Source organism: Oncorhynchus nerka, linkage group LG5 (assembly GCF_034236695.1).
Source record: "Oncorhynchus nerka isolate Pitt River linkage group LG5, Oner_Uvic_2.0, whole genome shotgun sequence".
Lineage (NCBI taxonomy): Eukaryota > Metazoa > Chordata > Actinopteri > Salmoniformes > Salmonidae > Oncorhynchus > Oncorhynchus nerka.
Window position 1 is genome coordinate 61,428,080 of NC_088400.1, and position 20,609 is coordinate 61,448,688.

The 20,609-nt window shown below is 43.8% G+C and overlaps 1 protein-coding gene across 1 annotated transcript in view; it reads right to left on the bottom strand.

Moving 5' to 3' along the window:
* Positions 1-316: 316 nt before the first annotated feature.
* LOC115129775 (vang-like protein 1) overlaps positions 317-20,609 on the bottom strand; it is a 43,017-nt gene continuing 22,724 nt past the window's right edge. The window contains exons 5-10 of the mRNA XM_065018819.1: positions 8,759-8,892; positions 6,205-6,352; positions 4,963-4,974; positions 3,873-3,946; positions 3,638-3,777; positions 317-3,399 (exon numbers count right to left, since the gene is read on the bottom strand). Of these exons, the coding sequence (XP_064874891.1) occupies positions 3,139-3,399; positions 3,638-3,777; positions 3,873-3,946; positions 4,963-4,974; positions 6,205-6,352; positions 8,759-8,892 (769 nt within the window). The 3' untranslated portion in view covers positions 317-3,138. The remainder of the gene's footprint in view (positions 3,400-3,637; positions 3,778-3,872; positions 3,947-4,962; positions 4,975-6,204; positions 6,353-8,758; positions 8,893-20,609) is intronic.

Sequence of the window (20,609 nt, forward strand, 5' to 3'; positions counted from 1 at the left end):
TCATAACAACACACTGTGGTACTTGTGGTTAGTCTGGCTGCACTGTATTCATTTATAAAGTAGTGGAACTCGAGTCTAGACAATTACACACACTGACAGCTCCTCATTGAGCCTTCACAGAAGAGGCAACAAGTCATGGTCATTTCACTTTCTATGCCTGGGTGACAGTCAATGCAAGTGATTTCTTAGTACCAATGGTACTCAATGTGTTACCTATAACCACCACAGGACCACAGACATGCTTAGGATACAGTTGTATGGTCCTCAAAAAATATAATTTCAATGGAATGCTTGAAGATGTCTTTCTTAGAGCCAGTTAACAAATGTTCATACAAATGTTTATTTTACACAAATGCCTGTTGTATAGTGAAATTGACACATTGGTTACAATGCGATGTCAGGTCAGTAACAAGCAGAGTTCTACAGTATGGGTGCAACCTGGCTAACCTTTAGCCTGGTCGCAGATCAGTTACTGCCAGGTTAGCAGAACCTGGCAGTAACAGCACAAACAGATCTGTGACCAGGCCAGCAAAACATGACAGAGGTCAATACGCAGGTTAGCATTTATTGGGAAGACTCGTGTACTGGAGGCAGCTCTACAGAGTGGTCACAACCTGGCACAGCCACAAAGTCCTGCTTGTAACCACACCGCTAACACTAACCTTTAATTAAAAACAAAAAGCAAATGTTTGTTTTCATGAATTTTTGCCATACAGCAAATTTGGACTTTCCGCTGGCACATCTAGTGGAAATCGCTCAGTTCTGCCTCCAAGGCAAGACTAATCCCAATAAACGTCAACCTGCAGTCAATACAGGGATAAGGGAATGGCATATGCACACGCTTAGCTACATAAATACATACAGTGTAAAGACAAGAGGCACAGTCACAGGAGTTGGGGTTCATACAAAGTCCATCAATTATGGGTACAAAAGACTCCGTGCTATAAGTATAAAAATATGTTTGTTTTCATGACGAGAAAACAAAGAGAGTTGCATTTCCAAGTGGCTTTTATGAGCCACATGCTAATCGTTAAAAATGGTTTGTCTATAACTGGACACGGGTATCATGCGTTTGTTTGTGAATGTGTGAAAATGTGTCGGCACCCATCAACAGTAACCTCTTGCCAGACCAAAGTCTGACATCTTCTGGTTTGTCTGCCAGGTGGCGCTGACGGGCAGTTTTTTTTAAAAGAATGACACGCAGAGCTGTAACACCGTGGAGAACCTCTACAAGCCAGAAGTCCATTCTACATGGGGATTTATGAGGTTTTACGTAGAGAGGATCCTGATCACCTCTGAAACAACTCATCCTGGATGGATCTCAATCTGCTACCCATATTCATTAGGGGAGAATATAGGATTCTGATGTCATTAGGGATTTTTATGTTCATCCTCAAAGCTATCAGGTCCCCAGATTCACGGCTCAACATGATATCTCGCTTGATGACATTGTAATAGAAGACTAACCAGACGGGTGAGTTACAAGGGAGGCTCCTCTTCACCCCCTAGTACCGTACTCACCATCTCAAGAGGCGATTAGCTTAATTAACCGCTTAGACCTTAAATGGTAATAGCTGCACAATAGAGTTCTGCGTACCGTGTACAAGGTACACAGGCAGATTGAGGCTGTGGTCCAAATCAGTGTCATACATTAGTTGTATCTGTGCATTTTCTGTCCCGGAGTGCTCTATCATGCAAAGTAAGTGTGATAGATGTGAAAGCCTGAACCCTGAGAAGAGATATATGCGGGGCATGAATGTGTTGCTTTATAAAAAGGTAGCTGTCAAGTTTCAGCAAATATAAAGGCCCTAAATGGACTCATTATCAAAATATGACTAAGCTGGGAGGTGTGAACGTCCCATTTAAAATTGAAAAGTGGAACGAGACAGCAGCACATCTCCAAAATCCATTACAGAAGCTGGAAATATTGAGTTACATCAGCAATCAGGATCCTAGGGGATTCCTAATATGGGCGACTATGGGTTTTAAACATTTGAAGAGCTCTGCTTTACAAACCAGCCATGACTGTATATTGGTATCTGTTCATTTGGGATATGGATGGACCATTCTGAGCCCCCATGTTGACAGCAGTACTTATAACATAACATAGTACAGAATAACCTTTCGTTACAGAGAGAGAGAGAGCTGGCTTGTGGACGAGATGTACTGCAGTATAACATGCTGTTGTATTGCGACATTGCACCTGGGAACGTGCTGCTGTACGCATAAGCCGTACTACAGTACACACTTGGAGGGCTAAAAATATTTGAGCAAGATCCCTTGGAGATTTAAGGCTTTCAGCCTTGGGGGTTAATCATATAAATTGGCATTGAATTTGAATATCTATTTAACAATCACCTATAACAGCTAAAACAAGGGTTTTGTTTAACAACGAAGGCTACTGATATTCATGTCTTACTCTGTACATCCACAGATCGGGATATGAGGAAATGGGATGGAGATTGACCCAGTACACAGACTTAAACAACATTATATCACAATGTGTTTATACATAATCAATATACAGATGTAGAGAACATGTGCATGTAACGCAAAAAAAAAGTAAATTAAGTAGCTATAGTTTTAGAACAGCAGACAGGCCTGAGACGGTTTGTGTTAAAATATACATTTTGTCCAGAAGTTAAATAGTGGCAGTTCACCATCTGTAGTGGTTTAGCTGAGGGGGAATGAAGCAATGTCCATTACAACAGTAGTGTCATTTGACTCCTCGGTGAGATGTCCCCGTCTTGAGCCATGGAATTAAAACAATTCCTCGTCTTGAGCTCTGCATCAGTCTTTCAGAGGTGGAACAACGGTGTTCATAGACATTGACACATCTGCAGTTGTGTGCTGCACACATTGTTCATCTATAGATCCATCTCCACAGAGTTCAGTTCAATCTTCTGTGTGTGTGTGCATGCAAGACAAGTCAAATTCATCACCGGTGTATATATATTTTTTTATATTAACTCAAACCAGGTAAACCATAGATAAAAAGGACAATATTTTCCAACGTGTGTGTAACATATATTCATATATAATATATAAAAAAATCCTCAAATAAAACTGCAAACCTAAAATAAAACCATTTTGAAAACAAAAAAAAAGGTGTGTGGTGGTAAAAACAGTTATCCAGTTCTACACAGAGGTCTCTGACTGTAGCCGCAGGACGAACTTGTGCGACTTGGGGTCGATGAACTCCTCTGAAAGCTGGATGTAGGGGATCCTTTTGGTAGTCACCACCAGGCTGAAGTCTATGCACTTGAGGAGGAAGATGGCGCCCTCCTTGAGGCCGCTGGTGACCGACGCCTCGCTGACCAGAGTCCACTGCCGGGCCAGCCAGCGTTCGCGGCCGTACTGCAGGGTGGGCCCGGGGTTCACGTAACTCTCCAGGAAGGCCTATGAGGAGAGGAGTTAGCACTTTCCTCATAACATCATTATTTGTTACTACTGTACAATTAAGGTGCCACTCAAAGGAGTTGGTCAAAACCAGTGGGTGATGTCACCTTAAGTTGGTGGATGGGCTCATTGTAATGGCTGGAATGGAATACCAAACTATTCCATTCCAGCCACTACAATCCGCTCGTCCTCCGATTTCTCCTCCCACCAGCCTCCACTGATGGGAACACTTGGTCACCTTGGGCGTCATGTTATTGGTGATGCAGAAGGCCAGGTGCTGCTGGATGCTTTCCATGCTGTGGCAGTGCTGCTGCCTGGTGGTGCGGAGGTACTTCTGCAGTCTAGGAGGGGCCATGGTTAATGTGGTTGGAAGATGGCCTGGTTGGCAATGTGGTTGTTCAGCACAATGTGGTTGTTCAGCACATTTACATTTTACATTTAAGTCATTTAGTCCATCCACGTCACCTTATGACCTCCAGTGGGGGCATTCTTCTGCTCCTCCTCCTGCATACGCTTAAAGATGGGGTGTGTGAAGGCCTCCTCTCCGCTGTCCTGGCCACCACCAGTCTAGAACATACTTCCTCAGTGGAGCACAGCACAATGTGGTTGTTCAGCACAATGTGGTTGTTCAGCACAATGTGATTGTTCAGCACAATGTGGTTGTTCAGCACAATGTGGTTGTTCAGCACAATGTGGTTGTTCAGCACAATGTGGTTGTTCAGCACAATGTGGTTGTTCAGCACAATGTGGTTGTTCAGCACAATGTGGTTGTTCAACACAATGTGGTTGTTCAGCACAATGTGGTTGTTCAGCACAATGTGGTTGTTCAGCACAATGTGGTTGTTCAGCACAATGTGGTTGTTCAGCACAATGTGGTTGTTCAGCACATATGATGGAGTGTTTACTTCTACTACCGTGGCTTTAGAAACATCTAAAAAGGTTTACATGGCAAATCAAAAATAATATAGAAATTTAAAAAATACCTGCACATGTCTTTTCCTACCAGCACCGAATTAGCTGATAACTACAGTGTACCAGTCTAAAGTTTGGACACACCTACTCATTCAAGGGTTTTTATTTATTTAGACTATTTTCAACATTGTAGAATAATAGTAAAGACATCAAAACTATGAAATAACACATGGAATCATGTAGTAACCAAAAAAGTGTTAAACAAATCAAAATATATTTTAGATTCTTCAAAGTAGCAACCTGTCACCTTATTGACAGCTTTGCACACTCTTGGCATTCTCTCAACCAGCTTCATGAGGTACCTGGAATGCATTTCAATTAACAGGTGTTTCTTGTTGGACGTTCATTTGTGGAATTTCTTTCCTTCTTAATGTGTTTGATCCAATCAGTTGTGTTGTGACAAGGTAGGGGTGGTATATAGAAGACAGCCCTATTTGGTAAAAGACCGAGTCCATATTATGACAAGAACGACTCCAATAAGCAAAGAGAAACGACAGTCCATCATTACTTTCAGACATGAAGGTCAGTCAATCCGGAAAATGTCAAGAACTTTGAAAGTTTCATCACATGCAGTCGCAAAAACCATCAAGCGCTACAATAAAACTGGCTTTCATGAGGACCGCCACAGGAAAGGAAGACCCAGAGTTACCTCTGCTGCAGAGGATAAGTTCATTATAGAGTTACAAGCCTCAGAAATTGCAGCCCAAATAAATGCTTCACAGAGTTCAAGTAACAGATGCTTCTCAACATCCACTGTTCAGAGGAGACTGCGTGAACAGGCCTTCGTGGTCAAATTGCTGCAAAGAGACCACTACTAAAGGACACCAATAAGAAGATGAGACTTGCTTGGGTCAAGAAACACGAGCAATAGATATTAGACCGGTGGAAATCTGTCCTTTGGTCTGATGAGTCCAAATTTGAGATTTTTGGTTCAAACCGCTGTGTCTTTGTGAAACGCAGTGTAGGTGAACTCCGCATGTGTGGTTCCGACCGTAAAGCATGGAGGTGGTGTTGTGATGGTGCTTTGCTGGTGACACTGTCTGTGATTTATTTAGAATTCAAGGCACACTTAACCAGCATGGCTACCACAGCATTCTGCAGCGATATGCAATCCCATTCTGGTTAGCGCTTAGTGGGACTATAATTTGTTTTCAACAGGACAATGACCCAACACACCTCCAGGCTGTGTAAGAACTATTTGATCAAGAAGGAGAGTGATAGAGTGCTGCATCAGATGACCTGGACTCCACAATCACCTGACCTCAACCTAATTGAGATGGCCAACAAGTGCTCAGCATATGTGGGAACTCCTTCAAGACTGTTCGAAAAGCATTCCAGCTGAAGCTGGTTGAGAGAATGCTAAGAGTGTGCAAAGCTGTCATCAAGGCAAAGGGTTGCTACTTTGAAGAATCTAGAATAAATGTTTATTTGTTTAACACTTCTTTGGTTACTACATTATTCCATGTGTGTTATTTCATAGTTTAGATGTCTTCACTACTATTATACAATGTAGAAAATAGTACAAATAAAGAAAAAAATTTGTGTCCAACCTTTTTACTGGTACTTTATTTAGGGTAAACCTTCTTACTACAACTGTCTCTCCACCAGCTATCTTAAGATGAATGCACAAATTACAAGTTGCTCTGGAAAAGAGTGTCTGTTTAGTGATTCAAATGTAAATGTAATCTAATATCAAACCAAAGAGAGGAGACGTACTTTAGTATCCGTATCCAAACGGCTCCTTTACTACACAATAAGTACAAAAACAATCCCCATATGTCCTTCCATTCATTTGTCAAACAGCCGAAAAACCCCCCCAAACCTGTCTCTCACCGGGCCTTGCGTTTACGGACGCGTCTCTCGTGCTCCGCCTCCTCGTAGTACAGCTCATTGTGATTGGTGTCTCGGCGGCGGGCGGCAGCGGCAATCATAGCCCGAGACTGGGAGTGGGCCGATCCGGTCGCTGCGTTGTTCCCAGGGCCTAGGGAGGCAGACAACAGAGGGATGTTAACTTAATACAGGTGTTCATTATTTTCATTGATACAGAATCTTGCAAAGTCAGAGTGTCAAGATATCTCACACACTAACAAACATGCCCTATACTCAGCGTAAGACAGACATATAGACACTTCTAATTTTGTTTATTAAAAAACACTTCTTTGCATCTTTGAATAGTAGTAAAACCTAAAATCATAAAGGACGGAACACTGTAGTCATCAACAAAAATCTGTATAGTTGAAAAAGCATGTTCCAAGTTCAAACCACCACACCCACGCATCCACTGTTTAACATTCAGTTATTCCGGGTTCTCTGCTACTCTGCCTCTCTGTGTCTTTGGGCGGTGCTGAGTGTCCGTCTCAATAAACTTCCCCGGCCAACTTCAAAAGTTGAATGTCAGGCGCATGTCATTATGAGAGTGTTAATATGCAAGAGAGCGACGGCTCATGTTAATAGGGGCTAAGAGAGGGAGCTGCTGCAGTATTAATGTAGGGTAGGCTGGGGGTTCGGGACGGGAGAATTCCATTATATATCCATGCCCTATTTCTCCAGTCTGAGAAACGGCAGCCATGTTTGCACAGCCAGTCAGGTCATGAACCTGTCAACTTACCAACCCGAAAGAGAGAGTTTTTGTTGGGGGGTTAATACCATGAAGAAGAATTACCTGGTGATCAAAAGAACACCGCTTGCTTGATATAAAGGAGAGAGCCCTGGGGGTCTGTACATGTGCATTTCAGTATAACATATAGTACTGAAAAGCTAAACATTGGGAATTAAGGGTGGCTGTCTATGAGTATCATGACTCATTTCAGCAAAGCCATGTCTCCTGCCAACTCATCTGAAGTGTGTGTTCTAACAGCCTCTACCTTGCTTAGTGGTTAGGTGATGGACCTTGGTCATGGATAATGGAGGGAGGACAGTCTCTCTCCCAGACTTCCCCATGTTACTGTCCCTGCTGCAGTTACTGTGATGACACTCCCCAGAGACCAGCTCCTCAATGAGGAGAACGAGAGGAGAGTGACAGAGTGGGCAGTATAGCTATCGATTTAACACTGCTGGCTGTCTCATCTCTGAGCGCTACTGGAGGGTAGAGGGGGGGATATGGAGAGGAGGAAGGCAGAGATAGAATAGAGGGAGGAAGAGAGCAAGAGTGAGGAAGAGAGCAAGAGCCAGAGGGAGGAAGAGAGCAAGAGCCAGAGAGAGGAAGAGAGCAAGAACCAGAGAGAGGAAGAGAGCAAGAACCAGAGGGAGAGGCAAGAGCCAGAGAGGAAGAGAGCAAGAGCCAGAGGGAGGAAGAGAGCAAGAGCCAGAGAGAGGAAGAGAGCAAGAACCAGAGAGAGGAAGAGAGCAAGAGCCAGAGGGAGTTAGAGAGCAAGAGCCAGAGAGAGGAAGAGAGCAAGAGCCAGAGGGAGGAAGAGAGCAAGAGCCAGAGAGAGGAAGAGAGCAAGAGCCAGAGAGAGGAAGAGAGCAAGAGCCAGAGAGAGGAAGAGAGCAAGAGCCAGAGGGAGGAAGAGAGCAAGAGCCAGAGAGAGGAAGAGAACAAGAGCCAGAGAGAGGAAGAGAGCAAGAGCCAGAGAGAGGAAGAGAGCAAGAGCCAGAGAGAGGAAGAGAGCAAGAGCCAGAGAGAGGAAGAGAGCAAGAACCAGAGAGAGGAAGAGAGCAAGAACCAGAGAAAAAAAAATTAGCGAGAGAACAAGGGGTGTGGGGGGGGTGGAGGTGGGGTACACTTTTGGGGAACACAGGAGATTTCTTGTGAGTACTCATGAAGTAGTCATGATGCATCTTCACTTCAAAACTAAACATGTTCAAACAAACGCATTTATTTAGTTTCCCTCTCTCCAGATATCCTATTAGATTTCACTCTTGCCCAGAGCTGACTTTACAAATTCAAAAAATTATTATTCCATATCAGAAACAGTCAAAGCAGATGTTCAGCTAAAAGTGAAAATGTATAACATTAGTAAATAGATGCAGCGATAAGTAGTCACTAGGTCAACGTCGAATGTGACATCACATGCTTTGGGTGTGGCCAAAGTTAAATCATTTCACAGCGGTGTCTCTAAACAAATGAGGCATGCCGATTAAAGTGGTGTGCAAGGGGATTGGTTTGGTGTGCAGCTCCAGTGAGAGAGAGGCGGGTTCGTCAGTGAGTCCAGCCAGTGCTCAGAGATGCAGGGTTTTAGTGAGAGAGTTATTCTATAGAACTACTGAACTTACTGTCCAAAAGGTAAGCTTTCAGTTTGGCTTTAAAGGCCTCTGGGTGTTAGAGAGCAACCGAGGAGAGGAGAGAATCAAACATCAAGCCCAAAGGACAGATAAGAGAACATGTATAGATAAACCCAAGGAGTCTCCATGCACTTACCGGTAGCGGGGGTTGTGGGGAACTCACCATCCACATTATAGACCTTGAGGCCGGCCAGGTGCTTAGCAGCCCGGGACTTCGAGGCGGTGAGCAGGGCCGGGTTGTGGACAGAGAAGTCTCTGTAGTAGTTCTCTATGATGGCCAATGCTGCCCGCTGAATACTGCGCACACACACAGACAAGGAATAAGGAGAATTTGAGATTTACTTGAAACCTGGACATAGAAGTTGTTTTTTTAATAATTAAGCTAATAATCAGCTAATAAATTCCACAACTATAAAAACAAATATCAATAACATAAAATGAATAACGCATATCTCAGTTAAATAAACCGTGAAAAAAATATACACAATCGATAAAAACAGGAAAACCAGACGCTGCAAGGTCTGACACTGAGGGGAGAAGATGGGGGTGACACACACACACACACACACACACACATATAAACTCAGCAAAAAAAGAAACGTCCTCTCACTGTCAACTGCGTTTATTTTCGTAACATGTGTAAAAATGTGTATAAATATAACAAACTGAACAAGTTCCACACACATGTGACTAACAGAAATGGAATAATGTGTCCCTGAACAAAGGGTAACAGTCAGTATTTGGTGTTGCCAGCAGCTGCATTAAGTACTGCAGTGCATCTCCTCCTAATGAACTGTGCCAGATTTGCTGTTAGATGTTACCCCACTCTTCCACCAAGGCACCTGCAAGTTCCCGGACATTTCTGGGGGAATGGCCCTAGCCCTCACCCTCCGATCCAACAGGTCCCAGACGTGCTCAATGGGATTGAGATCAGGGCTCTTCGCTGGCCATGGCAGAACACGGACATTCCTGTCTTGCAGGAAATCACACACAGAACGAGCAGTATGGCTGGTGGCATTGTCATGCTGGAGGGTCATGTCAGGATGAGCCTGCAGGAAGGGTACCACATGAGGGAGGAGGATGTCTTCCCTGTTAACGCACAGCGTTGAGATTGCCTGCAATGACAACAAGCTCAGTCTGATGATGCTGTGACACAACGCCCCAGATCATGACGGACCCTCCACCTCCAAATCGATCCCGCTCCAGAGTACAGGTCTCGGTGTAACGCTCATTCCTTCGACGATAAACGCAAATCCAAACATCACCCCTGGTGAGACAAAACCGTGCCTAGTCAGTGAAGAGCACGTTTTGCCAGTCCTGTCTGGTCCAGTGACGGTGGGTTTGTGCCCAAAGGTGACGTTGTTGCCGGTGATGTCTGGTGAGGACCTGCCTTACAACAGGCCTACAAGCCCTCAGTCAAGCCTCTCTCAGCCTATTGCGGACAGTTTGAACACTGATGGAGGGATTGTGCGTTCCTGGTGTAACTCGGGCAGTTGTTGTTGCCATCCTGTACCTGTCCCGCAGGTGTGATAGTCGGATGTACAGATCCTGTGCAGGTGTTGTTACACGTGGTCTGCCACTGTGAGGACGATCAGCTGTCCGTCCTGTCTCCCTGTAGCGCCGTCTTAGGTGTCTCACAGTACGGACATGGCAATTTATTGCCCTGGCCACATCTGCAGTCCTCATGCCTCCTTGCAGCATGCCTAAGGCACGTTCACACAGATGAACAGGGAACCTGGGCATCTTTATTTTGGTGTTTTTCAGTCAGTAGAAAAGCCTCTTTAGTGTCCCAACTGTGATTCATAACTTAATTGTCTGTAAGCTGTTAGTGTCTTAATGACCATTCCACAGGTGCATGCTCATTAATTGTTTATGGTTCATTGAACAAGCATGGAAAACCGTGTTTAAACCCTTTACAAATGAAGATCTGTGAAGTTACTTGGATTTTTACAAATTATCTTTGAAAGACAGGGTCCTGAAAAATGTGTGTGTGTGTGTGAGAGAGAGAGACTGTTACTTTGAACCATCATGTTATCATTACCCGCCCCCCTGAACACAGGGCCATATCCCTGCTGCCTAGGCTCTGCAAATAAACACAGAACAGAACCTCACAGCGCTGCTGGGAGAGAGGCACTGCGGTAGAGAGAGAGACTACTTCCTATTGCTGCTGCAGCATGGACGTCATGTCCCGGCACAACATGCCATGTCTTACCTCTCAAAGACAGCAATATTTCACCAGTTGAGACTTTTTAGATGCGTTCTATTCTTGTGCTTCAGCAATTCATTACATAGCAACTGAGTATGGCCTGAACCCATCTCTAAGCCATTGGCAATGCAGACATGTCGTCAAGTGATCAATGTACCAGTGCTGATTCGCCAGCTACACAATATCCATTTTGTTGACGTGCCTTTACACAGGTCCAGGTTGACCGTTAGGGTTTTGATCTAGAAATGCCAGGGATCATTTTCTGCTGTAGCTTATTGGAGCCTACTGATCCAATCAAGCCCTGTTAGTACGCTGCTGAGACACAGTCAGACCCCAGTTCCTCTGCATTGGAACTGCATTCGGCCTACTGAGAGCAGCAGCAGATGCAAGCAGCTTTTCACAGGCCTACAGCAGTACAGGGTCATTCCTCACGGCTCAACTGACTAGTCTACAGTTCCCTCGCTCTAGAAACACTCTCACCCGCCTCCTCTTATTTAACACTGCATCCTGTCTCAAAGCTATTCAATTCAAAGGGCTCTCTCTCCCTTTACATCTTTCTCTCCACCCCTTCTCCTCTCCTCCTCCCCGGGTCTCGTGTCATTTGTTAAGAAGAGCAGGGTGCTAACTTAACTGTTGCAGACTGAGTCAGGGAGGGAGGGAATACCACGTGCTTCCTATTTCCCCCTGGGAAACCAGGAAGCACACTGAGGCTACTGTCCCCCTCTGTAGACAGACACAGTCCTCTCTACTAACCTCTCCTCCTCCTTATTCCCCTATTGATACTACACCATGAGAAAGGTCTACTGCTGTGTACTGTTCCACATGGAAGAGTAAGTAGGAGAGAGAGAGTGAGGAGACAGAGAAAGAAATAGTCATCACATGGGACGTCCTAACAGCAGTGACATGGAGGGGGAGGTATGCAACTTTACACACCTAGTGCTGACGCAGGGGAAATGTCAGGCTAAGTGACAGGACATTATGGATATATACACACATACTGCACTGCGATGAGGGAGAGTATGTAATATATATATAGCTATATTTGGGTCAGAAGTTTACATACACTCGATTGGTATTTGGTAGCATTGCCTTTCAATTGTTTAACTTGGGTCAAACGTTTCGGGTAGCCTTCCACAAGCTTCCCACAATAAGTTGGGTGAATTTTGGCCCATTCCTCCTGACAGAGCTGGTGTAACTGAGTCAGGTTTGTAGGCCTCAGTGCTCACACACACTTTTTCAGTTCTGCCCACACATTTTCTATAAGATTAAGGTCAGGGCTTTGTGGATGGCCACTCCAATACCTTGAATTTGTTGTCCTTAAGCCATTTTGCCACAACTTTGGAAGTATGCTTGGGGTCATTGTCCATTTGGAAGACCAATTTGCGACCAAGCTTTAACTTCCTGACTGATGTCTTGAGATGTTGCTTCAATTTATCCACATAATTTCCCTCCCTCATGATGCCATCTATTTTGTGAAGTGCACCAGTCCATCCTGCAGCAAAGCACCCCCACAACATGATGCTGCCACCACCGTGCTTCACAGTTGGGATGCTGTTCTTCGACTTGAAAGCATCCCCCTTTTTCCTCCAAACATAACGATGGTCATTATGGCCAAACAGTTCTATTTTTTGTTTCATCAGACCAGAGGACATTTCTACAAAAAGCACAATCTTTGTCTCCATGTGCAGTTGCAAACCGTAGTCTCGCTTTTTTATGGCGGTTTTGGAGCAGTGGCTTCTTCCTTGCTGAGCGGCCTTTCAGGATATAGGACTCATTTTACTGTGGATATAGATACTTTTCCTCCAGCATCGTCACAAGATTCTTTGCTGTTGTTCTGGGATTGATTTGCACTCTTTGCACCAAAGTACGTTCATCTCTAGGAGACAGAATGCTTCTCCTTCCTGAGCGGTATGACAGCAGCGTGGTCCTATTGTGTTTATACTTGCGTACTATTGTTTGTACAGATGAACGTGGTACCTTCAGGCATTTGGAAATTGCTCCCAAGGATGAACCAGACTTGTGGAGGTCTACAATTTTTTTTCTGAGGTCTTGGCTGATTTCTTTTCATTTTCCCATGATGTCAAGCAAAGAGGCACAGAGTTTGAAGGTAGGCCTTGAAATACATCCACAGGTACACTCCCAATTGACTCAAATTATGTCCATTATCTTATCAGAAGCTTCTAAAGACATGACAATTTTTGGGAATATTCCAAGCTGTTTAAAGGCACAGTCAACTTAGTGTATGTAAACTTCTGACCCACTGGAATTGTGATACAGTGAATTATAAGTGAAATAATCTCTCTGTAAACAATTGTTGGAAAAATGACTTGTGTCATGCACACAGTAGATGTCCTATCAACCTAGGTGTATGTAAACTTCCAACTTCAACTGTACACACACACACACACACACACACACACACACACACACACAGTTACCTCAGAAAGTATTTAGAACCTTTTTCCACATTTTGTTGTGTCACAGACTGAATTTAAAATGGATACAATTTTAAATTGTGTGCCACTGATCTACACACAACACCCCACAATGTCAAATTGGAATTTTGTTTTTATAAATGTTTCCAAAATTACAGATTTTTTTTTACGATTACCCCATATCTGTACCACACATACAAGGTCCCTACAAAACAAAAATATCCCTTTGAGCATGGTGAAGTTATTAATTATGCTTTGAATGGTGTATCAATACACCCTATCACTACAATGATACAGGCGTCCTTCCTAAATCAGTTGCTGTAGATGAAGGAAACTGCTCAGGGATTTTACCATGCGGCAAATGGTGATTTTAAAACAGTTACTGAGTTTAATGGCTGTGAGACGAGAAAACGGAGGATGGACCAACAACAATGTAGTTACTCCACAATACTAACCCAAATGAAAAGGAGGAAGACTGTACAGAATAAAAAAATATTCCAAAACATGCTTCCGGTTTCCAATAAGGCACTAAAGTAATACTGCAAGAAACGTAGCAAAGAAATGAAAGAAATGAATACAAAGTGTTATGTTTGGGGCAAATCCAACAGAAAACATCACTCACTGATTACCACGTCATATTTTCAAGCATGGTGATGGCTGCATCATGTTATGGATATGCTTGTCATCAGCAAGGACTAGGGGGTCTTTTTCAGGATAAAAATAAACATAATAGAGCTAAACACATACAAAGTCCTAGTGGAAAACCTGGTTCAGTCTGCATTCCCAACAGACACTGAGACAAATTCACCTTTCAGCAGGACAATAAACCTAAAACTCAAGGCCAAATATACACTGGAGTTGCATTGAATGTTCCTGAGTGGCTTTGTTACAGTTGACTTAAATCTACTTGAAAATCTATGTCAAGACTTGAAAATGGCTGTCTAGCAATGATCGAACATCAACCAACTTGACAGAGCTTGAAGAGTTTCAAAAATAATAAACATGTGCAAATATTGTACAATCCAGGTGTGGAAAGCTCTTAGAGACTTACCCAGAAAGACTCACAGCTGTAATCGATGCCAAAGGTATTGACTCAAGGGGGTGAATACTTACGTAATCAAGTTAATGTTTTATTTTTCATTAATCTTTTTTTTTTTTTTTTAAGCGTAGATTTTTCTTCCACTTTGACATGAGTATTTTGTATAGATAAAAAAAAGACAAATCCCAATTGTAACAAAAAAAGGTGGAAAATGTCAAGGCATGTGAACACATGTATGTATGTATGTATGTATGTATGTATGTATGTATGTATGTGCGTGTGTATGTATGTACAGTGGGGCAAAAAAGGATTTAGTCAGCCACCAATTGTGCAAGTTCTCCCACTTAAAAAGATGAGGCCTGTAATTTTCATCATAGGTACACTCAACTATGACAGACAAAATGAGGGGGAAAAATCCAGCAAATCACATTGTAGGATTTTTAATGAATTTATTTGCAAATTATGGTGGAAAATAAGTATTTGGTCACCTACAAACAAGAAAGATTTCTGGCTCTCACAGACCTGTAACTTCTTCTTTAAGAGGCTCCTCTGTCCTCCACTCGTTACCTGTATTAATGGCACCTGTTTGAAGTTGTTATCAGTATAAAAGACACCTGTCCACAACCTCAAACAGTCACACATTTTGAGTGAAAACCTATCAGCAAGGGCATTGAAGATGAAACGTGGCTGGGTCTTTCAGCACGACAATGATCCCAAACACACCGGGCAACGAAGGAGTGGCTTCGTAAGAAGCATTTCAAGGTCCTGGAGTGGCCTAGCCAGTCTCCAGATCTCAACCCCATAGAAAATCTTTGGAGGGAGTTGAAAGTCTGTGTTGCCCAGCAACAGCCCCAAAACATCACAGCTCTAGAGGAGATCTGCATGGAGGAATGGGCCAAAATACCAGCAACAGTGTGTGAAAACCTTGTGAAGACTTACAGAAAACGTTTGACTTCTGTCATTGCCAAAAAAGGGTATATAACAAAGTATTGAAAAAAACTTTTGTTATTGACCAAATACTTATTTTCCACCATTATTTGCAAATACATTCATATAAAATCCTACAATGTGATTTTCTGGATTTTTTTCCCTCATTTTGTCTGTCATAGTTGAAGTGTACCTATGATGAAAATTACAGGCCTCTCATCTTTTTAAGTGGGAGAACTTGCACAATTGGTGGCTGACTAAATACTTTTTTGCCCCACTGTATGTTATAAACCAGCTTTACCACTGCAGGGTGTATTGTAGAGGTTAGCAGCAGCTATGTGTCCCGTATAGAGGGATTACAGCCTGGGATTCATCTCAGAGTGGTGCTGGATATCCCATAAGACTGATACAGAGAAAACAACCACAGCAGGATGAAGAGTGTTAGTGAATGTGAACATATGGAGGAGGCAGGTGGGTTCACAAACCCACAACTACGATGTCAAATACCTGGATGTAAAAACATATTGCTGGTATGGCACACAGACAGACAGACACCACTGGTATGGTACACAGACACACCGCTGGTATGGTACACAGACACACCGCTGGTATGGTACACAGACAGACACCACTGGTATGGTACACAGACAGACAGACAGACACACCACTGGTATGGTACACAGACACACCGCTGGTATGGTACACAGACAGACAGACAGACACCACTGGTATGGCACACAGACAGACAGACAGACATCACTGGTATGGCACACAGACAGACACCACTGGTATGGCACACAGACAGACACCGCTGGTATGGTACACAGACAGACCGCTGGTATGGTACACAGACAGACCGCTGGTATGGTACACAGACAGACCGCTGGTATGGTACACAGACACACCGCTGGTATGGTACACAGACACACCGCTGGTATGGTACACAGACACACCGCTGGTATGGTACACAGACAGACAGAGACACACCACTGGTATGGTACACAGACAGACAGAGACACACCGCTGGTATGGTACACAGACACACCGCTGGTATGGTACACAGACACACCACTGGTATGGTACACAGACACACCACTGGTATGGTACACAGACAGACAGAGACACACCACTGGTATGGTACACAGACAGACAGAGACACACCACTGGTATGGTACACAGACACACCGCTGGTATGGTACACAGACACACCGCTGGTATGGTACACAGACACACCGCTGGTATGGTACACAGACACACCGCTGGTATGGTACACAGACACACCGCTGGTATGGTACACAGACAGACCGCTGGTATGGTACACAGACAGACCGCTGGTATGGTACACAGACAGACCGCTGGTATGGTACACAGACAGACACACCGCTGGTATGGTACACAGACACACCGCTGGTATGGTACACAGACACACCGCTGGTATGGTACACAGACACACCACTGGTATGGACACAGACACACCACTGGTATGGTACACAGACACAGACACACCGCTGGTATGGTACACAGACACACCGCTGGTATGGTACACAGGTATGGTACACAGACACACCGCTGGTATGGTACACAGACACACCGCTGGTATGGTACACAGACACACCGCTGGTATGGTACACAGACACACCGCTGGTATGGTACACAGACACACCGCTGGTATGGTACACAGACAGACACATTCTGACATCTCCAAAACAAAGGCACACTGAAAAACAATTTTGTCAAGTTTTAAATACACTTAAAGCTATAATACTCCTGGGTTGACACACAGGAAAACCCAAACCACTTTGTACGCCACATTAATCTATACATACTGTATGAAGACGTTTCGTCAGACACACACAATTGTGCAATAGCACAAAACAAGTACAAACTACTAAACCAACCTCCTAAAGTTAACAAAACTACATACACCCATTGTGATGAAGGCAGCACTTTGAGCAGTCAGGCTCTCCGGTGCTCAGTACTTTGATCAATTATTAAACTACAGTAGAGAGAGGAGACAAACAAATAAAGCCCAAACACTGGCCTAGATATGAGCCTCACTGTGCCTCTGTTGCCTGTGGCTCTTCTCTACCATAAGTAGTGACTTGTTATGTTAGGCCACACTGGAGATAAGGGACAGAATGAGGAGAATAGAAGGATTCTTGCCGAGGTGAATCTCTGGTAATGTTGGTGTTAGGATCTTGAGCACTTCCTCAGGCCTGAGATTGGCATCAAAGAATGGCCAGGTCAGAGCCAGACAGAAGAACAGACCTCCAGACCAGACAGTCTGCCTGCCAGACACATACACAGACAGCCTGCCTGCACAGAGGAATGTCCTCCCCGGTTGCCTGGGAATGGAGGACAGGCCTGGGAAAATGTCTGGAAACACACCCAGTCTCCCCTTGAACCTGAGAATATGTGTGTGTGTGTGTATTATGAGTGTGTATGGTATGAATCTTCTCTGACCAGATGCTCAGTGTGGCCTGTAGGGAGCACTAATTAGCTGCTTGTTTACAAGCGCATACAGACAGAGAGAGTGCTGCTGCGTTGGCCAGCTGAGGAAAATAGCAAGGCGCTTTTATGAGCGACAACAGCCCCAGGGCAGCCTCTAACAACACTAGTGAAGCAGAGGCTAAAGCACTTTACATGTCCATCATCTGCCACTGTACTGAGGTAGACAAAGGTGAACCAGAGGGCCCCAGCATAATACCAGCATATGTTTGAGGCCCTCACAAAAGGGGATATGCGAGAGAGAGAGAGACAGAGACAGAGAGAGAATCAATGAAATGATCAAATATACAGACAACAAATTCCAATTGGCTATACTAAAACTCTTTAACATCATACTTAGCTCTGGCATCTTCCCCAATATTTGGAACCAAGGACTGATCACCCCAATCCACAAAAGTGGAGACAAATTTGACCCCAATAACTACCGTGGAATATGTGTCAACAGTAACCTTGGGAAAATCCTCTGCATTATTATTAACAGCAGACTCGTACATTTCCTCAATGAAAACAATGTACTGAGCAAATGTCAAATTGGCTTTTTACCAAATTACCGTACAACAGACCATGTATTCACCCTGCACACCCTAATTGACAACCAAACAAACCAAAACAAAGGCAAAGTCTTCTCATGCTTTGTTGATTTCAAAAAAGCCTTCGACTCAATCTGGCATGAGGGTCTGCTATACAAACTGATGGAAAGTGGTGTTGGGGGTAAAACATACGACATTATAAAATCCATGTACACAAACAACAAGTGTGCGGTTAAAATTGGCAAAAAACACACACATTTCTTCACACAGGGTCGTGGGGTTAGACAGGGATGCAGCTTAAGCCCCACCCTCTTCAACATATATATCAACGAATTGGCGCGGGCACTAGAAAAGTCTGCAGCACCCGGCCTCCCCTGCTAGAATCCGAAGTCAAATGTCTGCTGTTTGCTGATGATCTGGTGCTTCTGTCACCAACCAAGGAGGGCCTACAGCAGCACCTAGATCTTATGCACAGATTCTGTCAGACCTGGGCCCTGACAGTAAATCTCAGTAAGACCAAAATAATGGTGTTCCAAAAAGGTCCAGTCACCAGGACCACAAATACAAATTCCATCTAGACACTGTTGCCCTAGAGCACACAAAAAACTATACATACCTTGGCCTAAACATCAGCGCCACAGGTAACTTCCACAAAGCTGTGAACGATCTGAGAGACAAGGCAAGAAGGGCATTCTATGCCATCAAAAGAAACATACATTTCAACATACCAATTAGGATTTGGCTAAAAATACTTGAATCAGTCATAGAGCCCATTGCCCTTTATGTTTGTGAGGTCTGGGGTCCGCTCACCAACCAAGACTTCACAAAATGGGACAAACACCAAATTGAGACTCTGCACGCAGAATTCTGCAAAAATATCCTCCGTGTACAACGTAAAACACCAAATAATGCATGCAGAGCAGAATTAGGCCGATACCCACTGATTATCAAAATCCAGAAAAGAGCCGTTAAATTCTACAACCACCTAAAAGGAAGCGATTCACAAACCTTCCATAACAAAGCCATCACCTACAGAGAGATGAACCTGGAGAAGAGTCCCTAAGCAAGCTGGTCCTGGGGCTCTGTTCACAAACACAAACACACCCTACAGAGCCCCAGGACAACAGCACAATTAGACCCAACCAAATCATGAGAAAACAAAAAGATAATTACTTAACACATTGGAAAGAATTAACAAAAAAACAGAGCAAACTAGAATGCTATTTGGCCCTACACAGAGAGTACACAGCGGCAGAATACCTGACCACTGTGACTGACCCAAAATTAAGGAAAGCTTTGACTATGTACAGACTCAGTGAGCATAGCCTTGCTATTGAGAAAGGCCGCCGTAGGCAGACATGGCTCTCAAGAGAAGACAGGCTATGTGCTCACTGCCCACAAAATGAGGTGGAAACTGAGCTGCACTTCCTAACCTCCTGCCCAATGTATGACCATATTAGAGAGACATATTTCCCCAGATTACACAGATCCACAAAGAATTCGAAAACAAATCCAATTTTGAAAAACTCCCATATCTTTTGGGTGAAATTCCACAGTGTGCCATCACAGCAGCAATATTTGTGACCTGTTGCCACGAGAAAAGGGCAACCAGTGAAGAACAAACACCATTGTAAATACAACCCATATTTATGCTTATTCATTTTATCTTGTGTCCTTTAACTATTTGTACATTGTATATATATATATATAATATGACATTTGTAATGTCTTTACTGTTTTGAAACTTCTGTATGTGTAATGTTTACTGTTAATTTTTGTTGTTTTTCACTTTATATATTCACTTTGTATGTTGTCTACCTCACTTGCTTTGGCAATGTTAACACATGTTTCCCATGCCAATAAAGCCCTTGAATTGAATTGAATTGAATTGAGAGAGAGAGCGAGAGAGACAGAGACAGAGAGAGAGAGACAGAGAGAGAGACAGAGACAGAGACAGAGAGAGAGAGAGAGAGAGAGACAGAGACAGAGAGACAGAGACAGAGAGACAGAGACAGAGACAGAGAGACAGAGAGACAGAGAGAGAGAGACAGAGAGAGAGAGACAGAGAGAGACAGAGAGACAGAGAGACAGAGAGACAGAGAGACAGAGAGACAGAGAGAGAGAGAGAGACAGAGAGACAGAGAGACAGAGAGAGAGAGAGAGAGAGAGAGACAGAGAGAGAGAGACAGAGAGAGAGAGAGAGAGAAAGAGAGAGAGAGAGAGAGAGCACGCCATGGACTGTGAAATGACCATGTATACAATTATGATGCCTTTCGACAGTCTTACTATATCTTTCAGCAACTCGTCATGAGATAAAACGTCTTCCTGGTAGAGTCAGACGGCACATCAAAAGGACAAAGTCATTACAG